The sequence below is a fragment of the Polypterus senegalus genome, chromosome 13 (assembly GCF_016835505.1).
Source record: "Polypterus senegalus isolate Bchr_013 chromosome 13, ASM1683550v1, whole genome shotgun sequence".
NCBI lineage: Eukaryota > Metazoa > Chordata > Cladistia > Polypteriformes > Polypteridae > Polypterus > Polypterus senegalus.
The window spans coordinates 22,508,486-22,534,742 of record NC_053166.1 but is presented as its reverse complement, the minus strand read 5'-3'; the positions used below and the strand labels follow the sequence as shown (position 1 = coordinate 22,534,742).

The following is a 26,257-nucleotide window of genomic DNA, read 5'->3' as shown; positions in this document are numbered from 1 at the left end:
TATTGGTATGTCGCCTTCGCTTAGTGGGCGGGGTTACGACGGAGTCTGAAAGGTGAACAATATGGCTGCTGCAGTAGTGAGAAGCTTGGGGACGAATTTGGGAAGAAACGTTAAAGAAATTCGATTGCACCTGTGTCAGAAGTCTGCTGCGAGTCAAGGTGTCAGGTAATGGAACATTGCGAAAAGTTTCTTATTCAAATGAATAGAAATGGGAAATAACAAAAATGTCGATAATTTGATGGCTTGCTAAATTTACTGTCTCGAATTTTGCCTCTTGGCTTTGTGAAATTTTAGTAAGGATATATGTTGATTCAAACGGGACAAGTAGATTGATTTTACAAAAAAAACTTGAAAGCATGAATAAAAACTAGCAAATACAGCAATGATTGTAAAATAGTGTTAGAGTCCTCCCACAATTGAACAGTTGTCATGGCTTTATACCAGCGGCAATTAGCCTTAATAATGCCCAACTATGACATTCCGCTCTATACACCTTTAGCCAAGTTTTCTTTCTTTTAGTGGCATCTATCTATCATATAGTGCCTTCACTTCTATCTATCGTAAAGAGATACATTTCCCCCTTTGGACAAATAAAGAGTAGGTATCTTAATTCTTCATTTACCACAATTAATGGTGGACAACACCACAAACAGCATTGCAGTCCAAAGGACAGTACAGTAAAAACTAAAAAGGGTCAATACAAATGATCGCAATAAGAGTGCACAAAGAAGCCTGAAATTATGACTAACTAACTTTTTTGTATGTTGTAATATGTACAAGGAACATAATTGAGACTTGGTTTTTATGTTGAAACAGGGATTTCATTGAGCAGCACTATGTGACACTGAAGAAGGCCAATCCGTTATTTCCAATTTTAATAAGAGAATGTTCCGGAGTTCAGCCCAAACTCTGGGCGAGATACAGTAAGTTGTAATATGTCTCTTGTATTTTTCTGTAATAGTTGTTTAGTACATAGCAGATTTGTGAGAGTCTGTCCTGGTAGTAATTGGCACAATAAAGGACACTAGTCGATGACCGGGCACATTCACAGTCAGTCACACACACTCCTACAGACATTCAGCTGGGGCCAGTTTAGATCTAGATAGATACTTTTGATCTATGAGTTATCCTAATGTATATGCATCCCTTGCAACTAGGGTTGTGAAAGTGCAAACTCCACAACATGGCCATGCTGGGTATATGATCAAAGAAAAAATATTATGGCCCAATGCATTTTTTTGTGATTAAAAATAAATTGATTTTATGAATGGTGGTAGTTGATATGTTTCCATTCTTAGACAATGGAGCACCCTAAAGACCAAGGTGCGATGAATGCTTTTCAATGCTTGTGTGCCCATAGTGTTCTCCAGACTGTGACTTCCTCAGAACATTCTTCTTCTTCCTTTTGAAGTTTTCCTTTGAATGTCTGTTGTGCTGTGGAACAATAGCGAGGGTGGATTTATTCTTAGAAATACACTTGAAGGACGTGACCCTTTAAATTAAAATAAGTGAATTCCATCAGCAGTTTGTAGTACTGGTATATAGCTTGTAACATAACACACTTAAATATTAATCCAGTTCCAGGTTGTGTGGGAATATAGCCCTATCCAGGTAACACTGGGTGCAATACTGGACCCAGCCTTGGACAGTGAGGTGCAGTTCACACATACACACTCCTACAGACAGTGAATTTTAGAATCAACCGCTAACCCAACACACACACATCTAGGTGATCTGGTTGAAAAGCTCATGTCTTAGGGTGACTGTGGAGTCTTAATATGGGTAGCAATTTCACATCAGTGTCACTATATCTGTACGGCAGCAGCACTAACTGTTGTGTCACTGTGCTACCCTTCTTCATAGACCATGAGGGATCAAGTAGATTTGTGCTTTACCTAGTAAGAGAAATATCAGTAAAACCAAGCAAGTTTTATATTTAGCATAATATCCATTGCACTTGTTACTGTTCACAAAGCTTCTTTTTACATCACTAATACGCGGATGTGGATATGTTTTTTTGGTACCCTTATAGCTTATTGGGGAAAAAGTGCTGTATGCCTCCTGAAAAGCGATTGAATGAAAAGCAATTGTCCCATGTATACCTACATGCCTTTGCTGTGTCATTGAGTAAAGCAAAGCAAGTGTGAAAACAGTTAAAGTATTGCTTATTCTAAGAAGGTATTCTAAAATGGCCTGGACACATTTATTGGTACCTCCTATACAAGTTCATAAATAATTGGATTAGAATGATTTTTAAAACTAGCTGCTCTCTAATTAGTACCAGTCTCCAATCGTGCATTCATTCAGTCTATTTAAATGGAGAAAAATAGTCACTCAGCTGTTAGTATCACGTGGCCTACACTGAGTTGAGAAAACAAAGGAGAAAGTTGTTTGAGGAGATCAGAAAGAAAATTATAAACAAGCACATTAAAGGCAAAGAGTAGATGGTCATCTCCAAGCAGCTCGATGTTCTTGTCAGAACAGTTGCAAATATTAAGACGTTTATGGTCCATGGGACTGTAGCCAATCTCCTTAGATGCAGCCGTATGAGGAAAATCGACCTCAGAATGGGCAGGAGGATAGTAAGGATGGTAGAGAAAAAGCCAAGAACAACTTCCAGAGAGAAACAAGCTGAACTGCAAGGTCAGGGTCTTTCAGTGTCTGATCACACCATCAGTTGCTTTCTGAGTGACAGTGGGCTCAATGGAAGAAGACCCGTGTGGACTCCAGTGTTGAAAGAAAACCATAAAAAAAGCCAGACTGTACACAGTGCTTCTGGGAGACTGTCCTTTGGACAGTTGAGACAAAACAAGAGCTCTTTGAAAGCTTCATTTTTCTCTCTGTGGACAAAGAAAAGATCACACCTACGGTGAAACATGGAGAAGGCTCGGTTATATTTTGAAGCAGCCTGTCTGCATCTGCCACAGGGTGCCTTGAATCTGTGCAGGGATCAATGAAATCTCAAGACTATCAACGTCCTGGAGCAAAACCTACTGCCCAGTAAGTGTCAGAAAACAGTATTTCAGTCACAGGTCATGTATTCACCAACAGGATAATGACCGCAAACCACACAGCTAAAATCACACAAGAAGAACAAAACATTGGACTATTCTGAAGTGGTCTTCTATGAGCCCTGATTTGAATTCTATCAAACATCTATGGAAAGAGCTGAAACATGCAGTCTGTAGAAGGCCCCCTTCAAACCTGACACAGCTGGAGAAGTTTGCACAGGAAGAGTGGGCCAAACGTACCTTTTGACAGTCACAGAAGTCTCATTTTGAGCTACAGGAATTGTTAGCAGTAATTGCCTGTAAAGGTTGTGCAGCAAAATGAGGTTAAAGGTACCATTTTTTTGTCAATGTCATTTTCATTTGTGTTGTTATTCAAGATATTCTGTTGAATCAAAACTTTTGTCAGTGTCGAGTTATTTTAGAGACAGTTGTGTTTGTTTTTTTCGGGAGGGGTACCAACACATTTGTCCATGTCTGTAAAACTGTTTCTCTGGCATATGCAACCACTCTTCTGTAGCTTATATATTCATTTGTGTAGCTTTGCCAGTGGATTGTAGCCCTTCAAACTGGGAAGTAGTGGTCACATGGGGTTAGGCCTGAAGAATAGGGTGGGTTTGATGTCTCTTCGAATGCACAGTTTTGCAGAGCACTGTTTGCAGTGGGAGTGGGTGATGTCTTGAAATGAGGGGATATGGCTGACAGTTTTCTCACTGCTTTTCCTTTTTGTTACTGCCTAAGCCAAAGCAAATCACTATAGACTATGGGGCATAATGCTTGCATATTTCATCCCCAGTTATGAACTACTTTATAAATTTCTCAAAATTGAATTCATATGGGGATGTTTAACTGCAAAAGTCAACATTTACCTTGTGTTCGTGAAGAAAAATAACATTTATTTATATAGCACATATTCATACAAAAGTACATACGATGTAGCTCAAAGTGCTTTACATATTAAAGAATCTCTCTATATAATCTTCATTTGGATCTTGATCTTTGTTTGTCCGCGAATGAATTAGAAGAAGAAGCACTAGATGGCAGTAGAGAGACAGCTAAAACATAGGCATTGCATTAAGAATCTCCTCCAGGCTTATACTACTGGAGACTGTAGTACGCCAGTCACACCTCAAAACACAGACATTCAAACTAAACAAATTGTTGTGCTTTAAATTAACTAAAGAGATCTTCATTTAGATCTTGATCTTTGTCCGTATGCGTAGACCACCTTCCAGTTTAGTACACTGTTGTTACTCACGGATGTCAACAATGTGCTGGAATAACGAAAGGGGTGGTGGACAGTGTTACGCTGGTTAGCTCCTGAGGCCTGGTTAGAGAATGAGATTGCCGAAGATAAAAGGTACGTGCCTACGTAACATATGAATGAAAGAAAGACAGTGGGTAAAATGAATGACAACGTAACAGCACTTTCCGGAAATTATTGTTGTTACGTTGTAGCCAGTGTGCGCGTCTCACAGTTGTACCGTGGCTTGCTCACATGTCAGTGAAGTGATCCCTATTTATGCTTTAAAGAGCCTGGATACCTATGTGTCCCCCTTTTATAACCATTGCTCCGTGTATATTGCCTTACTCTTTGGATTGCCACAAAGCAACCTGCGAGATTGGAGAAAGGTTGAGAAGACATCGTTAGAGGAAACGATAGCGTCGTGAAAACGAGACGGACTGTGAACAGACAGAAGCAGAAATGCTCCTACACCACCACATAATTACTATTCGGACAGTGATTCCAAGAAGGCCGTTCCTATCGAATCAATGTCCAAGGGTTTTCTTTTGTAATTTTATTTCCCTTATAAAATATCATAATGCTGTGCGACGAAGGGCCCAGTTCACGACTGGCAGCCGTGTTTAAACAGGGAGCCCTTCACAGACAACTTTAAAACGCGCAACGTAGTTGGGCGCGCATGGCTAGTAGAAGAATAAAAGACACAGTAAGAAAATAAAATAAGTCAACGTTAATTAACATAGAATAAGAGTAAGGTCCGATGGCCAGGGTGGACAGAAAAAACAAAAAAAAACTCCAGACGGCTGGAGAAAAAAATTAAAATCTGTAGGGATTCCAGACCATCAGACCGCCCAGTCCCCTCTGGGCATTCTACCCAACATAAATGAAACAGTCCTCTTTGGAATTAGGGTTCTCACGGAACAGAGTCAGTTAACCCGCAACAAGTAGTATTTGCTATCTTATATCCTATCAGGTTTTGATTATTAGTTAGGATTTGCTCCACGGTGGCAACATTTTGTTCCAATATTGATTTTGACGACCTGCCAGGCCTTGGCTCATTTTCAAGGGATGTTCTGTCACTACAGAATTCTGCACCTCATCTCTTGACCGTGGCATGTACAGCAGACTGGTCCTTATACGTGTTTGATAGGCAAAATGGATTATTGAAAGCTTCCTGTTCTCTATCATTGCAAGTTCAGTGATCGCACAGCACTTGATGTTGTGGTTTTTGGTATTCATTTTGACTTGGTTCTAACATACTATACTAGTGCTAGGCGGTATGACCAAAATTCACAATATTTGTCAAAATTATACCGGTTTCATGGTATTCGACAGGTACTGCAGTAGACTGGCTAAGAATAACCTATTCCACTGTCATAAGAATTGTACATTGTACAAAAAAACATTTTAATGTGCACACAAGTATTAATACAAGTCTGCATGGCCCCATAAAGTGATCAGTTTTCAAGGGGGTGGCACTAATGAAGAGAAGGAATCACATTGCATGACAGTTGCAGTCAAAATATAGAACCTTTTTCTTGAACAAATTTTGCAAACAACTCAAACTATAATTTTGATAATATATTTTCAACTGTCCAAAGAGGCATTTAGACTTAATAAAATATCCAGAGGTGCTTGTCAAAGGTTGTATTGCGCTGAAAATGTCTTAGAAAAGGAATAAATAGTAAATATTTTTTGTAAACCAACTACGCTTTCTGTTAATGTTAACAATCTCTGTCCACTGACATGTTAGCTATATGGATTGTCATGGCGTTGGTTATCTCGATCCACCGCTTGCTTTTTTTTGTCGTAGGCAGTACCTTTAGCAAACATGTCTACAAGTGACGTCTGACTCGAGTGTCCTCTAGCTTTTTCAGTTTTACTTGAGGATGTGGAGGGTGACAATCTTGGTTCCATACATTCGTGGTACTCCAAAGCATGTTTGCGGCTAAGGCGGTGCAGCAAATTGCTCGTGTTGCTGCCTCTGGCGACAACTTTAGCTCGACAGCATTTTCAGTAAATAGTTCTTTGGTCCACATCCGACCTTTTTAAAACCAAAGTATCTCCAGACAACAGACACGGCTCCTTTTTTCGGCAAAAGATCTTCAGTATCAACATGTTCAACTTTATCGTCTGCTACAGCCTCAGTTTCGGAATGTTCTCTGTCCATTTTCATCGCTCAATACCTCCACTAACGCATGTACTCCGTTGCATGCGTGTTTAGTGGTGTAGCAGTGAAAAAGGTCTCTTTCCCCCCCTATAAACAGTTTCCTGCTGCGCCAGATTCTAAACGTTGTTTAGCTTATTTAAACCGATGTTGCGGTATAAGAAAAATCCATATCATAACAAAATTAAAAAACGGTTTTCAGTATGATCCGGTATAACTCCCAGCACTATACACACCAGTTCAATGCAAAACTTTGGACCCACCTGGCCAAATTACATATTGTGTTGACGTGTGAATTAAAAAAAAAAAAAAAAAGTTTGCTGTTGATGTTGTTGTAACTAACTGAAGGAATGGCATGTTTATGAAAATGTTATTATACAGTAATGCTTTTTTTAAACTGAGATAATAAATGAGTAAATGTGGCATTTTCAAACACTTGGGCACCCTTTTAGTTGCAAGGTCTCTGAACTCATTAGGTCATTAGTCTGGTCAGGCTTAACATATTAATTGTTAGTCTAGTCAGGAATCAACAGCTGACGAGTCTTAAGTTCGTTGACACTTCAAGCATTGTGCAACACTCAGTAATCATGGGTTGTTCTAAACAACTGACTTGAGTTTCTAAAAAAAATACACTAATTTGATGCCTACAATTTAAGGGAAGGCTATAAAAAATATCAAAGCACTACCTGTTTGCAGTTTCCACATTTCTAAAATGTCATTAAGAAATTAGGTGTTAAGGAGAACTGTGGCGGTAAAGGCAGTATCTGGAGGATCAAGTAAAGCGACAGATGAAACCGCTTGTATACTGTGCATTAAGCAGAGCAGAGCAAACCCAACCCACAACACACACACGACTGCAAGGGTCCTTCAGGCAGGTTTATCATAGAAAGGAGTGGGGATCCGCCACAGTGCTATGCAGCAGTGCTTACACTGACATTGCCTTCATGGAAGAGCAATCGGGGGGCATGAGTCTAGACACCTTACCTTACCTTACCTTCAATCGTGTCACAAACATCATTTTAAGACACAGGCATTTTGGAATTGTGATGTGGACAGACAAGTTAAAATAAAATGTGTTTAATTTGCTTGGGGTGAGTTGCAGACTAGTTGGATTGAGTTGCTGGGTATGCCACCCTATATGGCTGAAAGTCACGGGAGCACACCACAACTTCACCTGACTGTCAAAGATTATGTAAATGAAGTCTGTGATAGAAAAATCACTGGAAAAGTTGTGTATTGTGATATGTTTTAGAGTAAAGAGTGAGGATGCACAACTGCAAGGGGTTTTGCCTAAGTGAATTTCTCACTGGTTCCACTGTCTAATCCCTAGCTACTGGTCCTTGAATAATGCAAACCTGTTTGGTATCTGCACGTTTAGTCACAAAGCATATTAGATCAACGTATATTTATACCCAGGAATTTTCAGAGTGACAAAGGAACAGAATGACTATCTAGTGCGTTATCCATATCCTGTTTACCAGGCCTTTAAAGGAATACTTCACCCATAAATAATTTTTATACACATTTGTACCCCATGTATGATGTGTTTTATTTTTTTTTGAGATGGCTAGGAAAAAGTTTAATCTAGTGTTTTTATGGAGAATGGAGATCAAGTTTCTGATAGAATGGACATCAATGGAGACCAACGCTGGGCCACAACAAACACTATTAAAAAGAGGTTGGGAGCACGCACTGACACCGCGTATTGCTGCACCCACCACACAACAAACCACCTCAGGATCACAAATTAGGATCCGAGTGCAGTCAAGCAATGAGTGACACCCCATCACCACACTAGCAGTGGAACAGCATGAGGTGGTGTTTTTTAACAGTGGCTGGAGTGCCAATCATGCCACCAACTCCCAAGTCTTCAATGCTAGTTGGAGTACCTGCTTGCAGGGCTAGATGCAGGTTAACGTCATATCTAGCACGGAGCAATTGCAGGTTAAGGGCTTTGCTCAAGGGCCCAGTGGAGTGGAGTCACTTCTTGCGTTTACGGGATTTGCACTGGCAATCTGCCGGTTTTTAATAATTGCCATTATTAGTGTATAAATTGATATAAATAATTGCATTTAAACGATTTGCCAAAATCTGTTGTATGTAAACGATACTGTTTTAAACTTTTTTTCTTCAGAAAACCCGGTTTCCACGTCTACTTCTATTAGTGTAAATGGCACTTTAGCCACTCGCAATATGGCAGACGCGCTGACATATCGCGTCGACTGGGCAACACAGCGAATGCGGCGTCTATCTGTCTATGCCCACGCCACTTTTCTCGATCCCTATTCCTCCTTCAGACTATCGCGTTCCCTGCTCCTCGGTTCTTCCTGCTTCCTCTTCAAAACCGGTACCGCCAACACGGCATTTCTCGATTCCTATTCGTCCTCTTCCAAACCCTTCCCCACACTGCCTGTGGCCTCCCATACACTGCCACTCCGCTTTTGATTCCTATTCCTCCTATTCCTAGTCGGAGTACCAAACACCTATTCACAACTACGTCTTTCAAGAAATATTTCTTTCTTCTTGATTTCTGAATTCCTTTCTCACCATTTTCCGTTATTCCTACACCACCGTATGGTACAGCAGGCATCGGCTAGTTGTTAAATATTTCTGAGAAATGGGAACAGTACAAGCAGAAGTAATAAGTTCACGTAGGATTGAGGTGGGTTTTCAATTCAAAAGCACAATTTCATGTGAACACGTTTCTTCTGGGTGAACTGCTTACATTTTCCAGTAATATTCAACAATATTTAATATTCAACAATATATTGGAAATATGCATTTGTTTTGCATGTAATGGGCATATATGACTGGATGACTTGATTTGTGGATTATTTTTACATTAGTGACGCAAGCAAGATGGGCATCATGGATGCTCTTGTAGGTTTGCTATGCTTCTACCTTGGTCGCCATAGACACTAAGTCTGTTGTAAACTGTTATCTCCATCCTCCATGAAAACATTACAAAATTTTTCCTTACCCATTACTGCAAACCACATATCATTTTTAAGGATGAAGTATTGCTTTAGAAAATAGAGACTTTGTCTTTAACAGCATAACCTTCTTATTGGAAGGCAGTTTTCATATTTTGTCACAAAAAGAATCTAACAGTTGGCCAAGTTATACAGAGTTGAATGAAGTTCATGGTCACAGTTCATACCAAGTAGTGATAATAAGAGTAACATCGTAAGGTTTTATTTTTAATGATCCACATGAACAAAAGATTTTAAGTATACTTCTGTGTGTGGGAAAAAAAGCAGTATCTGAACCAGCAACCACTGGTTAAAAAGAAAAAAAAAATCTGACTTGATATGCAATTTTGTTTTTTTCTCTTCTCACAGGCTTTGGTAAGGAACAGAGTATACCGCTGGCCAATATGAATGCAGATCAAGTAGCCAAGGCTTTAGAGTCCCTTGTGAAAGCAAAACCCTGAAGAGATTTGTGGAAGGGGACACAATTGCTGTGCAGACTTTGCATTGTTGTGTATATTTGTATTTATGTTAAAAGGAATGTTGCTTCAATGGCAATAAAATACCCATCACTCACTCTACATATTGTCCAATTATTGCGTGAAAAGTAACACACAGGCCAATCTGCTCTGAGAGATTTAATGTCATATATAACACTTTTAAAAAGCATTTAGCAATGATAATGTGTCAAATTTCTTTTGGGTTATTTTACTTCATTCTTAATTAGTCATAATTGTAACAATTTTTCTTTACCTCCACTTTAATTACTTTAACAGTTTTAAAATAGTTTTAATACATTTATATAGTCCACATATAAAAGGTTGCATATCAAAGTTCATTATGTTACAATCTATAAATTGAATAATTTAATACAAAAAAAATTACTAATGTAGACATATGTTCACCATACAAAATCCTTTTCTCTGTACACTCCGAGGCTGGCCACATGGATTTCACTTGGAACAAACGTCACCCTTCAAACAAAAAAGAAATATTTGTGACAAATGCCTTGAATGCTCCGGTACATACAATCTACTTAGAACAGAACTTCCAAACCAGTAGGCTGTTCAGCTTGGCTTATTCAGTAAGTTGGTGCAAAATGCATTGTTAATTTATTCCAAGTTCAAATTATTATATACAGTATACACAGTATATCAACACTCATTATTTTAAGCAATTGTGACTGCTGCATTGCCAGCTGTAGTTGTAAGCTTACCTTTTCATTGTCACACATCAATCTGTCCATCACAAGGTTGCAAGTGAGGAAATGAGTGATTGAGCGAGTTCCAGTAGTTGAAACATTCATCCCCTTCCAAACTTTGACTATTATGCGAAGCTTTTACTTATTATTATAGTATTGCATTCAATGCACATGTCCCACCAAATGTAATTAAATCACATTTTAATGAACATTAAAGCATCAAGTCCTATAATGCAGATGTATTCTTGAGCCACTATTTTTCTCTGTGCATTAATATTAATCTTCTACTAATCCATAAATTGGTAACTCTGTTTTAACTCCAACCCACAAAGCAGTGTAATGTGCTTCATTTAAAATGGCCCATGGCAGCCTTCTTCATTTATCAGGGTAAAACAATGCAGGATTTATACCTCTTGTGAGACATTCTCAACCCTTTAATATTAATCACTTTTTAACTTTTGAGTAATTTTTGTGCCTCAAGTGCCAACAATGAAATTTCTCTCTATTATTAAAAAAAAATCTTGGAAGGGAGACGAGACGTGATCTTCTCGGAAGACAATTTGACGTCCTGTGAGACAACATTTAAAACAAGTTCACGGACATCTAACCTAGCAGTTGTTGGAATGCTTTTGGCGGACACGCTTCATGTACTCCCAGCCCTTAAAACAACAACAAGCAGAACATGCAACTCACCAGCAGCAGCAAGCCAGCAGATGATCTGACTGCTTCTCCTTAGCATGCATTCAGCCGCCACCCTTCACAATACGAGCAGTGTTAGGGCTCATTTATACTTCACGTGTCCTCTGAGCAGGTCCTCAGAAATTAGCGAGTTGCAGTACCATCAAAAAGTCGGGGAGCGCAGTGTGCTAAAAGTCGGAATGTGACGTCAGTGTCTCTGTTTACTATCTACATGTGACAGAAAGCCTCTATGCAGATCCTACGGGATGAATGCTTCGATGTGGTGAAGAAAAATGCAGACATACAGATGCATTCGTGGTGCTTTTATATTCAAGCGTTGCATATTCCCGATTGTAATGACACGATACATTTTAAAAGTCTCACATACCATCTTTTGTGCAGTCTTTTTTTTTTTGCAACTTAACAGCAACATAATGTATAGCGCTGTATTTGAGCCACTGAGAAAAAAATAAAGGCTTTAACCTCAAAATGTCCACTTTAACCTCGTAGTTTACTTTATCATTAATGCAGACCATCGTAAACGTCATACCAGTTTTTAATCGCTATGAGCTTCTTGGACCTGACAGCAGCGGCAAGTAGCAATAGATCACCACACAGAACACATGACATGTACGATATTCCAACTCTCTGCACATTTAGAATCTTTAGTTTTGTACTTGATACCACATTCATGATGAAATGCATTAAAGTGTGTATGTTACATTTTACATATAATTTCGTTTAAATAATGAGAACTGTTAATAATTACACATATGGGAAGGATAATTACACACATGGGGGTGTCACGTTGGTGGAACGATAGCACTGCTGTCTCGCAGGGATTTATGTTGCTGGTATTTCCTGCTTGTATTCCACACTGTGCTCCGGTTTCCTTCCAAAGATATGCAGATTTGGGGATTTGGTGCCGCTACAATGTTGCTGTTGTATGCGAGAGCTTGTATTCACCTTGCGATGAGCTGAGGTCTCATCCAGGGATTGTTTCTCGCTGGAATGGACACATCCCTGGATTGATGGATATAATCAATAAACATAATTTTCAGAGATATTGCGGTAAGGTGTCATCAGAATTTAATGATTGGTTTAGGCAATTCACAACACAGAGAAGCCAAACCTGTTCTCACCGTGATAATATCTCGCACTGCCACCTGGTGGATTCCTCCAGATTTACGTAAAGTACACGCGTAAGTATAAACACTACAATGTTTCGTAGCAGGAGCATCCACTGCAGCATACGTCACGTCGCGTTAAGTATAACTCCGGCCTTATATGTCCTGCGAGAAAGAGATTTAACCACACCCGGGGCTGGAAATAAAGGACAAGTATTGTTTTTATAAAAGTTTTAAAGTAAAAGCGAAAATAATGCATATGTAACAATTCCAATGAAAATACTAATCTCTTTAAATTGTATATCCAGTAAACCAAACCCGGGGGTTGGCGAGCGAAGCGAGCAGGGGGTGAAGCCCCCTAGTTTTTAGAAATGAAAAAATGTATCGTACATTACGAATTACTAACGTTGTGTCATACAAATAGCTGGCATAAGAAAAGACTTTCCTCTACATTTTCAGTTATGTCCTCTCACATGCACACTGTCCTGTCCTGGATTATTAAATGTTAAGTTCTTAAAAAGATCAAGAGATTTCACAGACTATTTTGAACTTGTGACAAACAACCAAAATTGAAAATTAAGTTTCTGATATGGAAAACATTTTCTAACAATCAAGATGTGGAAGCAAGCTAACTAAACTACACGTCTGTTCTATAGAAATATACACAGTGCCTTTAGAAGGTATTCAGACCCCTTCATGTTGTTCACATTTTGCTATGCTGCAGCCTTGTGTTAAAATCATTTAAATAAAATTTTCCCACATCAAACAACCCTCAATATTCCAGAATGCAAATGTAATAAAAACGACACAACTATTCAGATTCTGTGCCATGACACTTGAAATATGGCTCAGGTGTATCCCATTCTGTTGATTCATCATTGAGATGTTTCCTCAGTCTGCTTGGAGTCCACTTGTGGTCAATTCAGTTGATTGGATATGATTATAAAGACAATAACCAAGACAGAAGGTAGAAAGAAGTGCAGTTTAGAGAGAGGATTGTGTCAACGCACAGATCCTGAGAATGTTACGTAAAACATTCTCCAGCATTGAAGGTTCCCAAAAGCACAGTGCCCTCTGTAATTCTTAAATAGAGTAAAGTCGGGAATAACCATGACTCTTCCTAGACCTGACTGCCCAGACAAACTAAGCAAAGAAGGACTTTGCTAAATGAGATACGAAGAACTCAATGGTCACTCTGGCTGTTCTCCACAGAACCTGTGTGGAGATGGGAGAAACTTCCAGAAGGACAACCACCACTGCAATAATCCACTAATCTTGAGTTCTACAGTAGAGTGACCACACATCACACAAAATCCCACTTGGAGTTTGCAGGCCATCATCTGCACAATACCATTTCAACAGTGAAGTATGATTGTGGATACATCACGTTGTGCAGTTGTTATTGAGCAGCATGGACTGGGAGGTTAGACAAGACTGAAGGAACAGAATACAGAAAAATCCCTAATGAAAACTACTCCAGAGCACTCTGTACATCAGACAGGGCAGAAACTTCACCTGCCAACAGGGCAATGACCCTAAGCACAAAGCAAAGACATCACAAGAGTGGCTTAGGGGCACCTTGAGTGGCCCAGCCAGAGACTGGATTTGAACTCATTCGAACATCTGAAACCTGAAAACCGCGGTCCACTAACAGTCTCCATCCAATCTGACAGAGCTTGACAGGCTCTTCAGAAAAACAATGGCAGGAAATCCCCAAATTCATGTGTGTGAAGCTTATTGTGTCAGAACCAAGAAGACTTCTGGCTGTGTTCGATGCTACTGGTGCTTCAACAAATTACTGAGTAAAGGATCTGAATATTTGTGTCAATAAGAAATTTCATTTTTTATTTTTAATAAATTTGCAAAAACTTTCATTTGGAAGTATGAGTGTTGCTTGAGGAAAGAAAAACTTAAGTTTCAATGATTTTAGCGTAAGCCAAAGTGAAGGGGTTTCAATACTTTCTGAAGGCACTGCATGTCACAAAAGAACACAGACCAAAGTGAAAAATACCTGGAACAAGTTTTATACAGAATCAAAGGAAAACACCAAGCTCCTAAAAGCCCCACATACACTACTCTTGGCTCTGCTTCATTTAAACTCTTTGGACAATTTACTGGTGGTTTGTTCCAGTAACACTGTAAAGTTAATACTGTACAGTTCGTGGAAGTTTCTAGGCTTCCACAAATAACATTTTGTACACTTGCACTCTTCTATTACTAAACACTGATCCTCCCTATGAAGATCAGAACCATAAAAAAAAAAAAAAAAAAAAAAAAAAGCAGACTGCATGACAAAATAAACATAGCAAAGTGTTTTATTCAGCTTGTGTGACACTAAAAGTTAAACTCCGGCCACTTACAGATGGCCACCTACCAGGCACTTTTAAGCCAAATGATGTAGCAGAGTTAAAGATGTTCAGCTCTGCATTGGGTGTGATGAGGATGGACAGGATTAGAAATGAGTACATTAGTGGGTCAGCTCAGGTTGGAAGATAAAGTCAGAAAGACGAGATTGCGTTGGTTTAGACATGTGCAGAGGAGAGATGCTGGGTATATTAGGAAAAGGATACTGAAGATAGAGCTGCCAGGCAAGGGTAACAGAGGAAGGCCTAAGAGAATGTTTATGGATGTGGTGAGAGAGGACATGCAGGTGATGGATGTAACAGAACAAGATGACAAGGACAGGAAGATATGGAAAAAGATGATCCGCTATGGCAACCCCTAACGGGAGCAGCCGGAAGAAGAAGATGATTATGTTTGAAATGCAAAAGAACAGCTGGGACTGTTCTTTGGCCAACTGATTGGTGGATCACTATTTTTGATAAGTACAGTATATGTGAAAGACAGACTGAAGGTGCCATATATATTGTAGATTCAATATACAGTATTGCTATAACAGCTCATCAGTGTAGGAAAGAGTACATTTTAAAAAGTGTAGCACAGTGGATAGCGATGCTACCTCAAGAAATTTGAAGACTGGAGGCTGTATATGTGGGAGTGGCTATTCACATCACTGTGGCCTGGGAAGTTGAAACCCCTGTCAGTTTTGGTTTCTGTCTTGTGCCCAGTGCTGCTGTGCCCCCCACGACCCTAAACCGGGTGGATGGTCCACAAGTTGCACAATCAATGAAGAGCTAACAATATTTTTTTTTTCATCTGAAAGGTAATTAAATACAAGGACTTACTGGTTTAAAAATGTGATCCAGAATATATGCAGCTCGTACTCTGATCTCTTTGTCTTTATTGTACTGCAAAGTTTCTAGAGCGGACACTCCTTCCTTGTTGATAAGCGGACTGCTTACCTGTGTGTGAAATAAAGGATGAGACAAAGGACTAGGCTTCCTATGGTTATTCTGTTAATTCATTCCTCCCCTTTGGTTAATGTTACATAAGACTTTTCGATATTTCAATATTTAAATTTGAATTTGAGGCAGAAAGTATTAATACTTTACATTTAGGTGGAGCCATTATCCAAGGTGACATACATTTATTATAGTTGGAGCAGACACATTTGGTAACGATAGCAAAGTGTTGGAGGTAGGGACAAAACTGAAAAGTTTCTGGTTTAAGGTCCCTGGGTTTAATCACTACATCACACTACCTATTAAAGCTACCACTGAATAGTACAGCTTTTAACAACATACATTACTGTGTAAATAGTTTTTTTAAATATTTTTTATCAGGGGTTATTGAACATATTGTAATTAATAGTGTAGCTGAGGCAGTTCACTTCCATTAATTCAACTTTGTTTCACATGAAAACAACCAGACCCTGAACTCCTCAGATGGAGAGTCAAATGGTCGTTTTACCTATTTTACAGTTTCCAATTTTACAGTACCTGACGACTGCTTGACACAATCATCCAAAGAAATTCCAGGCTGAGCTGAACCACCTCAGGGTCCGCCATGATGAGAGTGGCACAAACGGCTTGTAGAACCTCTTGCTGGTTCATTTTCTTGCAGTACTCCGGTCCTTTCTCTGCAATGTTGCACAGCAGTCTAAGGACCTATAATTCAATGTCACATATATTGTAAGTGCCATATGGGATTGTCCAGCATCACATCCAGAAAGAAAGGTGATCCCTTGCCTGGAAGGGAGACCGGAAGGATGGAAGGATTGAGAGAGTTGGCCCGTTCAAAGTATATACTCCCCCGACATCCTCGAGTGCAGCATCCACGTATTTCTGCTCCCATTTTCCAGACCACGGGGAAGGCAGGGAATCGTAGTCCCGTGGGATAACCCTGCTGGGTGTCGTGGATGCCACCAGAAGGAGCTACAGGGATTGACTATCTCTACTTTATGACACTTCCGCCTGACCTGGAAGTACCTCCTCTGGACTTTGCCCAAGCACTGGAAATACTTCCATAGTGTGGCTTAAAAGGAGCCCACCGCCTCACCTTGAGGGGTCCAAAACGTGAGGCAACAGACAACACTTGTGAGGAGGAAGAGGGGTCAGGAGGATAAGAAGAAAGATGAGGGTTTCACCGTCCCTGTATATACAGTGCTGTGTAAGGTAGATGAACAAAATAAAAATTTTTATATTTAAACCCATAATTGTTTGTGCCAATCGTGTCGAGTGTTTGGGCTCAGTGGCACCCCCATCTGTCACAATATGTATAAAAAACTTCATTGAGTATTCCTTAGGCTCCCAAATTTCATTACAAAACATTTCAGCTTTATGACTTACCATGACATTTATTCCTTTGGCAAAAGGGAGGTAGTAGATCAATACAGAAATCAAATTCAAGTGGATACAGGTGGAGCAGAGCTCAGCATCTTCAGCTTCATGGAGAGAGAAAGAAAGAGAATTTCAAGTATGTGGTTCACAGAAAAAACATATTTGCCTCAGAGATATAAAGAGCCACTAGAGTTCAAATTTACATCACAGGCTAGAATTCTCAACCAAGTGGCTATGACATTGGAGTAGAAATCAAAGGTCATGGGTTTAATGCCCATCATCTACTCTATGGGGGTTCCAGGCTGGTCAATGGTCACCACTGTGGCTGGGCTACTCAAGTACATTTCCAGAGTTACCCCAAAGCCACTCATATGTTGCCTTTGCTTTTTACTTTAGGTTAGTGTCCTTTTGCCAGGTGATCCTTTGACTCAGTTTCAGGTCCACAGTACTCAGGAGCAGGTTTTCATTAAGGATATCTCTGTATTTTGCTATCCCTCAACTGTGTCTAGTCTGCCAGTCCCTGTCACTGAAAAACACACCAACAGCAAGATGCTGCCATCACCATGCTTCACCGTTGGAATGGTATTCCACAGGCGATGAGCGATTCCAGACATGTCACTATTCTTGGTTACATCATAACAGAGGACCTTGTTACTCACAGCCTGTGAGTCCTAGTTAAGTGTCTGTTTGCAAACTCCAGATGGGCTCCCATGTGTCTTATATGGAAAGAGAGGCTTCTGTCTGGCCACTCCATCATAAAGCCCAGATTGTTAAGAGTGTTGCAGTTATAGGAGTGTCCTTCTGGAAATTTCACCCATCTCCACAAAGGTTCTCTGGAGCTCAGCCAGAGCGACCATCAGGTTCTAGATCACCTCTATTACCATGGCCCCTATGAGTGCTCTGCTTGACCAAGTGGCCAGGTCTGGGAAAAGTTGAGGCTGTTCCAAACGTCTTACATTTAAGTATTATGAAGAAACTGTGCTTTTGGAAACCTTCAGTACTGCAGAAATTTTTGTAGTCTTCCTTGGATCTGTGCCCTAAGCTTTGCTGGCCTTTCCTTTGACCCAATGGCTTGGTTGTTGCTATGAAACACATGGTCACCTGTAGGACCTTCTATAGATGGCTGTGTGCCTTATATAATCATGTGCAATCAACTGAATTGACCTCAGGTGAACTCCAAATAAGCTGTAGAAACATCTTAGCAATAATCAATATAATGAAATGACAGTTTGATAGGGAAGGGTCTGAGTACTTGTGTCAATGAAATACTCCAGTTTTTATATATTTGTAAAAACTTTTAAAATGCTGTTTTTGAATTGTCATTCTGGGAAATTGAGAGTGTTTGATGTGGGAAAACTTTATTTAAATAATTTTAGCACAAGGCTTAAACAAAATGTAAAAAAAGTGAAGGGGTCTGAATATTTTCCTGAATTCATGATGGATGGATGGATGGAAAAAAACACAACGTAGTAGAAAGCCAGATATATTTGTGAAAGTCATTAAATATCACATAACTGATTAGGGAAATTCACTTGTTCCAAAAACACCATATAACATACAAATACGCTAATAACTAGAAAGAAAAAACTTTTAAATAATGCTAAATGCATAACTGTATATAAAATATAATATTGATTTAATGATATAATAAATATTGTCAATGTGTCTCTTAAACTATATCTAGGGCAGGGGTGGGCAATGTCGGTCCTGGAGAGCCACAGTGGCTAAACGTTTTTGTTCCAACCCAGTTTCTTAATGAGAAGTCAATTACTGCTGATGAAGCCCTTGTTGCTTAAGTGACATTTTGATGCTTCGTTTTTGTGGTCTCATTTGCTAAGGTTCCCCATCCTTAATTGCTTATTTCAGTCTTAAACAGCTGCATTCACTGTTTGAATGGCTCCTTATTAGCAATAAGATGTAAATGACAAAGCAGTCAGCAGTTCACCATCTAGCTTGTTTCGATGTACATTTTTGTGTGTTCATCATGCACTGTTTGATTTAAAAACACTTAATAGAAAATGTGACAAGCTTCAAAGTATTTTGATGATATCCTTGGAAAGGAAAAAAAATGCTGAAAGAACCTTACATTGCAGACTAAAAACCATAAAATTAAATAAGGTCTTAGATTGGAGAGGATTGGTTGATAATTAAGCAATTGGGTTGGAATGAAAACCTGTAGCCACTGTGGCTGTCCAGGAAAGACATTGATCATCCCTTGGCTAGGTTAAAAACATTCATGATGGGATGACTTGATATGAGATGTGATGGTCATCTGACTTCTCATAAGCATTTAGTCAGTAGAATGTGTGTTCTTATTCAGTTTGGTTATTTCTGGAGCAGACAGACAGTCCTAGGAGTTTAACCCATTAATGCCTCGTGTTCCATTATTGGAATGACAGTCAGGTAATTTTATATGTTATGTATAATGTAAGAAGTGGATTTGCCTAGTGTTCCAATTTTGAAACGCCACATAACTCAACAATGGAATGTAATAATTTTTTTTTCTCTTCAAATTCTTGTTCCTTATGTTTTTCTACGCAACTTATGTGAATTTCAGGCACAAACTCCTTAGGCATAAATGGGTTAAAACTGCTGACACTGTTCTGCGGAACCTGAAATTCACCTATGGAATGAAAGATGCATGAAAAGAAGCTAAATTTATACATCTATTAGAGTCATATTTCTTTGTCTTATTATCTCCACAGTGGTTACTAATGATGGATATGTAAAGTTAATATACATAAATATATTAGTAGTATGCTGTCAAACCCACTTAATCTAACTAAACATTGTAGGAGCTGGAGACTATTCTAGCAGCATTTGGCACAAGGCAGGGGATGGGGCAATCAGTCCATCACAATATATACACACTCACCCACCCACACTTTTTCCTACTAGGTCAATACAGAGCTGCCAATTACATTTCCCATCTTGGTGACGTGTGAAGAAACCCCATATAGACATGGGGAATATGTGGAAACTTCACAGATACAATGACAGGCTGCTTTATTCAACCACAGAATGCTGGATCTGTGCCATTGCGCTGCTGCAATTTTCAAGGAGCACTTTACCAGCGAGCATGCAATCAGTGCTGTATACAACATAGCATTACCAGTTGCAGTATGTGGAGCTTCACCTTTAAATCTAACAAAATACTTTGCATAAAAACCAAGTACATAGCCACACCACTTAGGAGAGACCAAAGCCTAGCATAACACTAACTTCATTCCTTAAGTAGTTGAGCATTCAGTGATAGTTTCACAGGTTGTACCCATGAGATCTGCTGGTACCTGTTAGATTGTTGAGAACCCAGAGACTCTCTCTCGCCACAAAAGAGTATTGCTGGAAGAAGTGCCAAACAAAGGCACAAAGTGCCACCAGGATTCGTCCATCCTTCAAATATGCTCGGCACTCCTGGCCGTGGCTGGCTGACAGGTTACCAAGGCAACGCAACAAGGGAGAGATGAGCTGTATGACAGAAAACACATCAGTTGTATTCCTTTAGAAATATGTCACTATTGATAAGTCCCAGAAAAGGCAAACCAGGTTTGTATAACATTGTACAGTCAAGTTAAATTTTCCTTAAAATTGCATTAAAACAGTTGGGCACAAAAAAAAACAGAAAAGATAAAAATGCCAAAAGGGTGTACTGAAAGACACACGGAAGAAAGATCACAAAGGAAAAATAAAGACATGAAGGTCCTGCTTTGGCATTGCTACCCTTAACCAGATGAGGGTAATGTGCCTACCACTTATCTCTCTCTCTCACTGTACAATACTTGTCTCATGCCCCAGGTGCTTATTTTCCAATACAGCAATATCCCCTGCCAATGCGTAAAAGTATACTGTCTCTATAAATCACGGGGGGTGCATTCTAATCTGGCTTAATGTACTTGAAAGACTAAGGCTGTGCACTCAAACTCAGAGATTCTGACATTAATTTCACACTGCTGGCATATTTAAAAGATCATGTTTCACACATGTTCATTGAAGAGAATTCTGTCTTGATTTGTGCTGGAAGTTCCATCATCAGGGCACAGTACCCCAGAAGCAAAGACATACTAGTCCTCTCTCAGTATGTTACATAAATGACTTCAAAAGTCTACAGAACCCATAACAGTACTTCCAAAATATACTATATGTCACAATAACAAACAAACAGTTAAAAGTTCTTAATTAAGAGGAGCTATTCTGATTATAATAGCATTTAACTGTTTAAGAAGGGACATCAGTAACTAGAAAGTTCCATGCCATGTTCACAGAGTAAAAGTTTGAGAAAACATTAATAATTTACATTTACAAGGTAAGTGTGAGGTGTAAAACTAATTAAAAAGAAAACAAGTTAATTTGTTGTTCATGTGTACATAGTACAATGAAATTCTTACTTGCATACAGTATATCTCCTCAGAACAGCTGTCAATAATACAATACAAACAAAGACAAATACACACACAAAATAAAGTATACATAGCATTCAACATATACATACATACATTCATACATACAGAGAGAAAATGTTTTAGGTTACAATGCTTATAAAGTATATTTACATTCTGTATTTATATTAAAATGACAATTTGAAAACATGAAATTGTCTAGCATACGTTCTAACAACATGTTTTGGAAGCTGAAAATGTGTTTACACTGGATAATACAAAAAATACACAGAAATATGGAATATTATTTATTTTCTATCCACACTACCTTTTGAAGACAGGTAACAGAATAATTTAAAAGTATTTGCTATTTCTCACCCTCAGTGTAACTTCAGTGCTTTTTCTCTGAATTTGAATGTGTCTGAACCTCTCTTGCTTAGTGCTCCCTCTTGAGTGTGTTCCCGTAAAGCCCGATTCTCAGACTCTGTCATTATTTTTGACGCACCATTTATGCCTCCTGTCCATCCACTTTTATACTTCTCATCTTTGCAGGTGACTCACTATCTGTATCCCTTTTATGCGTCGTTGTACGTGACACACTTTCTATTTTGACTGTGTGACCAAAGCCAAACTGATCAATCACATTGCTCTGAGGGATAGGACACACGCACACATAAATTAGTCTTTTATTATATAGTACATTTTTGATGCAAATGCTCCAAAACGGCTGGGAATTTAATTGGCAGCCTTGTGGTTTAAAGTCTGGAGCTGCCAGGCATTTTGTGTGTAGTGACTAAGGCATTGTTCTTTAAACCCAACGGCTGATGGCTGAATCCCTACTCCTTAAACTGTAAACAGCTGTAATGTGTGTTGAGCTGATAAGTCATTTTGGATAAAGGTATCAGCAATCGGAACCCACGGGTTTCAACTGGAATATGGCAGTTTTAAATTTGAAACAGTGATGACCACAGGTGATGTGCAAGATGACTGAACCAAATGATATTCATAATTTAAGTGTCAAGCGCTGTCTCCAATTCAGCTGTAGTGAACAGATATAGTTAATGATTGCATCACATTGAGTGAAAGGAAAAAATAATATTTACACACAAAAAAATGACAAATTCTTAAAAAATGTCAGTGCATAGTTAGAGCATGTAGCTAAGCTACTTAAAAACATGCAGGTTTTCAAAGTACATTCAAGGTCAGTCTGGAGTTTAAATTCTTATATATTCCTAATACCCAGAAAATAACATTTTTTTTCCCAGTGTAAATGTGCTATATAAAATAAACACTGACCATCTCAGCATCACTTAGTCTACTCCTGCTGCTTAGCTTAATGGCTCCAAGGTCACATTTCTATTTTAGTGTGTTATGAGTTTTGTTTTTTTATTTTTTATATAAAGAAGGGAGCCACTGTACCGTACATACCAGATGAAGACCTTGTGGGGTTGCAGGGTCTTTCAGCACAACTCCGCCCAACTCCAGTAACAAAGATGAACACTTCGCAGCTGCACCTTGAGCCATCAGCAAGCCATTGTCTACATTACTAGTCAAAAAAAGAAATAGACTAAACAGTAAAAATAAGAAAGCAATGAAGAGGCAAAATATCTACAAGAGCATTATTAAAGTATTCAACATGAAATTTGCAACATGAAGAAAACTAGGGTGATAATTAAAAGGATTAATAGTTTAAAGAGGGGAAAGATATTTTGTTACCTACAGACGAGGTAGTGTAAACACCAGGCACACTCGATCATTGTCCCTATCCCGCAGGTAGATGTCCCCTCCAGTAGTCTCAGTAAATGACTGGGTAGACTGGAATCAAGCACAGCTCTGTGATACACACATAAGACAGCAAAAAGAGAAGCAGGAGATTTTAAAAAGGACCTTAAATCGGCATCATCACTAACTTATGTGGATAATTAAAGCAAAAAACAAGGCAAAAGGTACAATTCTGATCAAAATATATAATCTAAGAGATTATGTAATTAACTCCATTCTTCCATAGCCAAGGCACTGGCCTCAGCAGTACACATCACTGTACTACGTCTTACCCACTGTAGAAGTATTTCCAGAACACGAATGATGAAGAAGCTCAAAATATTTTCAGTAGCGGACCTGTAGAAAAGAGGCTCTACTTCCTATGACACTCATCTTTTTTGTTCTCAGAAAGAAAGACCATGACAAATATGCTGGGCCTCCATATTAAAGTACTGAAAATGGTGGTGCCCAGGAATTTTTTAATTCTCCACTACCTCTACAACCTGACCTTTATAAAAATAAAGAAACTATTCTTTTGTAACATTTCAAATCCTCAACCACAATTTGGTTATTTCTTTTGTTTTATTCACATGTAAATTCTAATGCTTGAAGTCTGCAATATTCTTCATACTATACATCTGTGGGGGGTACTGCTGTGTTTTTCCACATGTAAAAGATATACAGGTTAGATTTATAGTGAACTCTAAAGTGGCACTGCACGAGTACAGTAAGTGATGTGTGAGTGAGCATGTTCTGCAAAGGACTGGCATCTAGTACTGCCTGGAAGACCACTGAAGCACAGTGACTATGTAATAGGATAAGAAGGTTTAGAAAATTAAAAATCATATTTATAAAGAAGCACAGGCAGGGCAAAATGTTTGGTGCTAGCTCAGTATGAAACAGTGGTGACATTCACTTCATACTGATTTTTTTTTAGAAAACTTCTGTATAAATCTTTGGAATGCTAACTTTTAGATGAGGGCCTCTTACCGTACTGTTGCCTCAGAAGACTCTTTGCCTTGCAAAAGCTGAGAAAGGGCATACCCAGCAGCCTCCACTACAGCAACATGAGGTGACTGAGGAAAAGGAAAAATAAAAAGAATGTCTTTTCCACACTGATGCTTTTAACCCTTGTGCATAAAAATGGCTACAATTTCTGTGATGTTACCTGAAGGCATGAAGCCAAACAGGGAATCACACCCTGAGCCAAAAGCTGTTTTCTGACTGCTTGTTTCTCTGCTGCCAGATTTCCCAAAATGTTGAGGCACAATTCCTAGAGAAAGCAATAAGCAAAGTTTTGTTAGGAGTAGGACACAGTGGAATAGCTTTTCTCCTATGGCATGGTATGTCAGACTTTTAAGTCTAACTCATGGACCTACGCTGCAACCATTAAATGTTCATTTCACATGAAACCACAACCCAGCCAAAGTGAATTTCCTTATGAAACGAAGGGATGAGGTTGGTTTTTGAAAAAGCATTCACATCTCGTTCTCTTCAACTGATATCACAGCATCAATCACAACTGAATAACAAAAACACAAGCATAACCTACACACCCAAACAACTAGTCTTGGGCTTTTTTGTGATCAGATTTTTTATTTAAAAGTGAAAAAATAATAAATTTAGAAAAGAATATACAAGAAAGGAGAATCTCTCCTACTGGTGCCCCCCACACACAGCTCAAAACACTGTTTAGTGCTAAGGATTACAGTTAAAGGTATACAATGGATAAAGCCAATGCTGCCACAAGGGTGAGATGTGGTGACCGGCAACCAAGCCAAATAAGACAGGGTTTTATTTTAAAAAGGACATCCTGCTGCACACCAAAACCCACTTCTTAAAAAGACACACTCATATCTATAGCAACACATTCAAAAAGAAAAAGATGTGAAAATACTGTTTCCAGTATTCAAAAGAATGTGAACTGGCTACATTCCAGTGGGAGGCCACAGCCATCTTTATACCAATGGAGTCTAAGAAAAATAGCCTGTAATGAACTACACTGAAAAAGATGCAGGATCTAGGAAAAAAAAGGTACCGGGGGAAAAAATCAATGGCAAAGATCAATGAAGGACAGGCGGAAACAAAGGATCAGTAAAGAAAGACAGATGGATAGTCCCAATACAGTGGAGACATGTGCCAAAAACATTTATAAAACGAAACTAATAAAAGGGTCCCAACAACAAGTCACTTACAAGGAGTATGATATTAGATGAATTCAGAAACTATTCAGACCTCTTCGCTTTCTGTGCACTTTATTACGCTATAGATTTAGTCTAATCTTAAATGGATACATTTGCCAGTTTTGCTCATCAATCTACATTCAATAATTCATAATGACTAAGTGAAAACATGATTTGAGAAAGGTTTAGTTATTAAAAATCAAAAACTGAAATCACTCATTCATATAAGTATTCAGACCCTTGTTTCAGGACTTTGCAGAAGCCACTCTTGGGTAAGTCTCTACAAGTTCTGCATACCTGAATTTGGGCAGGTGATCCCATACTTCCTGGTAGATCCTCTCAGGCTCCATTAGATTAGATGGGAAGCATCTGTAAACTGCCATCTTCAGGTTATCCACAGATGTTCTATGGAGTTTGACTCTGGGCTTTGGCTAGGCATTGTCTAGGTTGTATGTTTCGGGTTATTGTTCTGAAAGGTAAACTGTCACCCCAGTCTGAGGTTGTGTGCACTATAGAGCAGATTTTCCTCAAGGACCTCTCTGTACTTTGCTGCATTCATTCTCCCTTCAATTCTGACCAGTTTCCCTGTCCCTGCCAATGAGAAGCACCCCCAAAACATGATGCTACCCCCACCATGCTTAGCATTAGGCGGGTGATGAACAGTGCCTGAACTTTGCTAAGCAAAGTGCTTAGGGTTCTGCCCAAATAGTAAAATTTTTGTCTCTTCAGAGCACAGAATCTTTCTACCCATGCTGTCAAAATCATTTAATTGCCATTTGGCGGACTCCAAGCCAGCTGTCACATGACTTTCACTCAAGAGTGGCTTCTGTCTTTCCACTCTGCGATAAACTCCAGATTTGTGGAG

The 26,257-nt window shown here is 39.0% G+C and overlaps 2 protein-coding genes across 3 annotated transcripts in view; one reads left to right on the top strand and one right to left on the bottom strand.

Moving 5' to 3' along the window:
* The first annotated feature begins 23 nt into the window (after positions 1-23).
* ndufa2 (NADH:ubiquinone oxidoreductase subunit A2) lies at positions 24-9,968 on the top strand. The gene is made up of 3 exons (XM_039773864.1): positions 24-165; positions 817-923; positions 9,760-9,968. Exons 1-3 carry the CDS (start codon positions 62-64, stop codon positions 9,849-9,851), a joined length of 303 nt encoding a protein of 100 aa, XP_039629798.1. The 5' UTR covers positions 24-61; the 3' UTR covers positions 9,852-9,968.
* Positions 9,969-10,010: 42 nt separating this feature from the next.
* Positions 10,011-26,257, bottom strand: part of tmco6 (transmembrane and coiled-coil domains 6) — a 30,932-nt gene continuing 14,685 nt past the window's right edge. For both annotated transcript variants that reach the window (XM_039773862.1, XM_039773863.1), the window contains exons 7-15: positions 24,378-24,482; positions 24,200-24,285; positions 23,165-23,281; positions 22,877-22,994; positions 20,363-20,540; positions 17,082-17,176; positions 16,233-16,400; positions 15,579-15,695; positions 10,011-10,361 (exon numbers count right to left, since the gene is read on the bottom strand). In XM_039773862.1, coding sequence (XP_039629796.1) covers positions 10,341-10,361; positions 15,579-15,695; positions 16,233-16,400; positions 17,082-17,176; positions 20,363-20,540; positions 22,877-22,994; positions 23,165-23,281; positions 24,200-24,285; positions 24,378-24,482 — 1,005 coding nt within the window. In that variant the 3' untranslated portion in view covers positions 10,011-10,340. The remainder of the gene's footprint in view (positions 10,362-15,578; positions 15,696-16,232; positions 16,401-17,081; positions 17,177-20,362; positions 20,541-22,876; positions 22,995-23,164; positions 23,282-24,199; positions 24,286-24,377; positions 24,483-26,257) is intronic.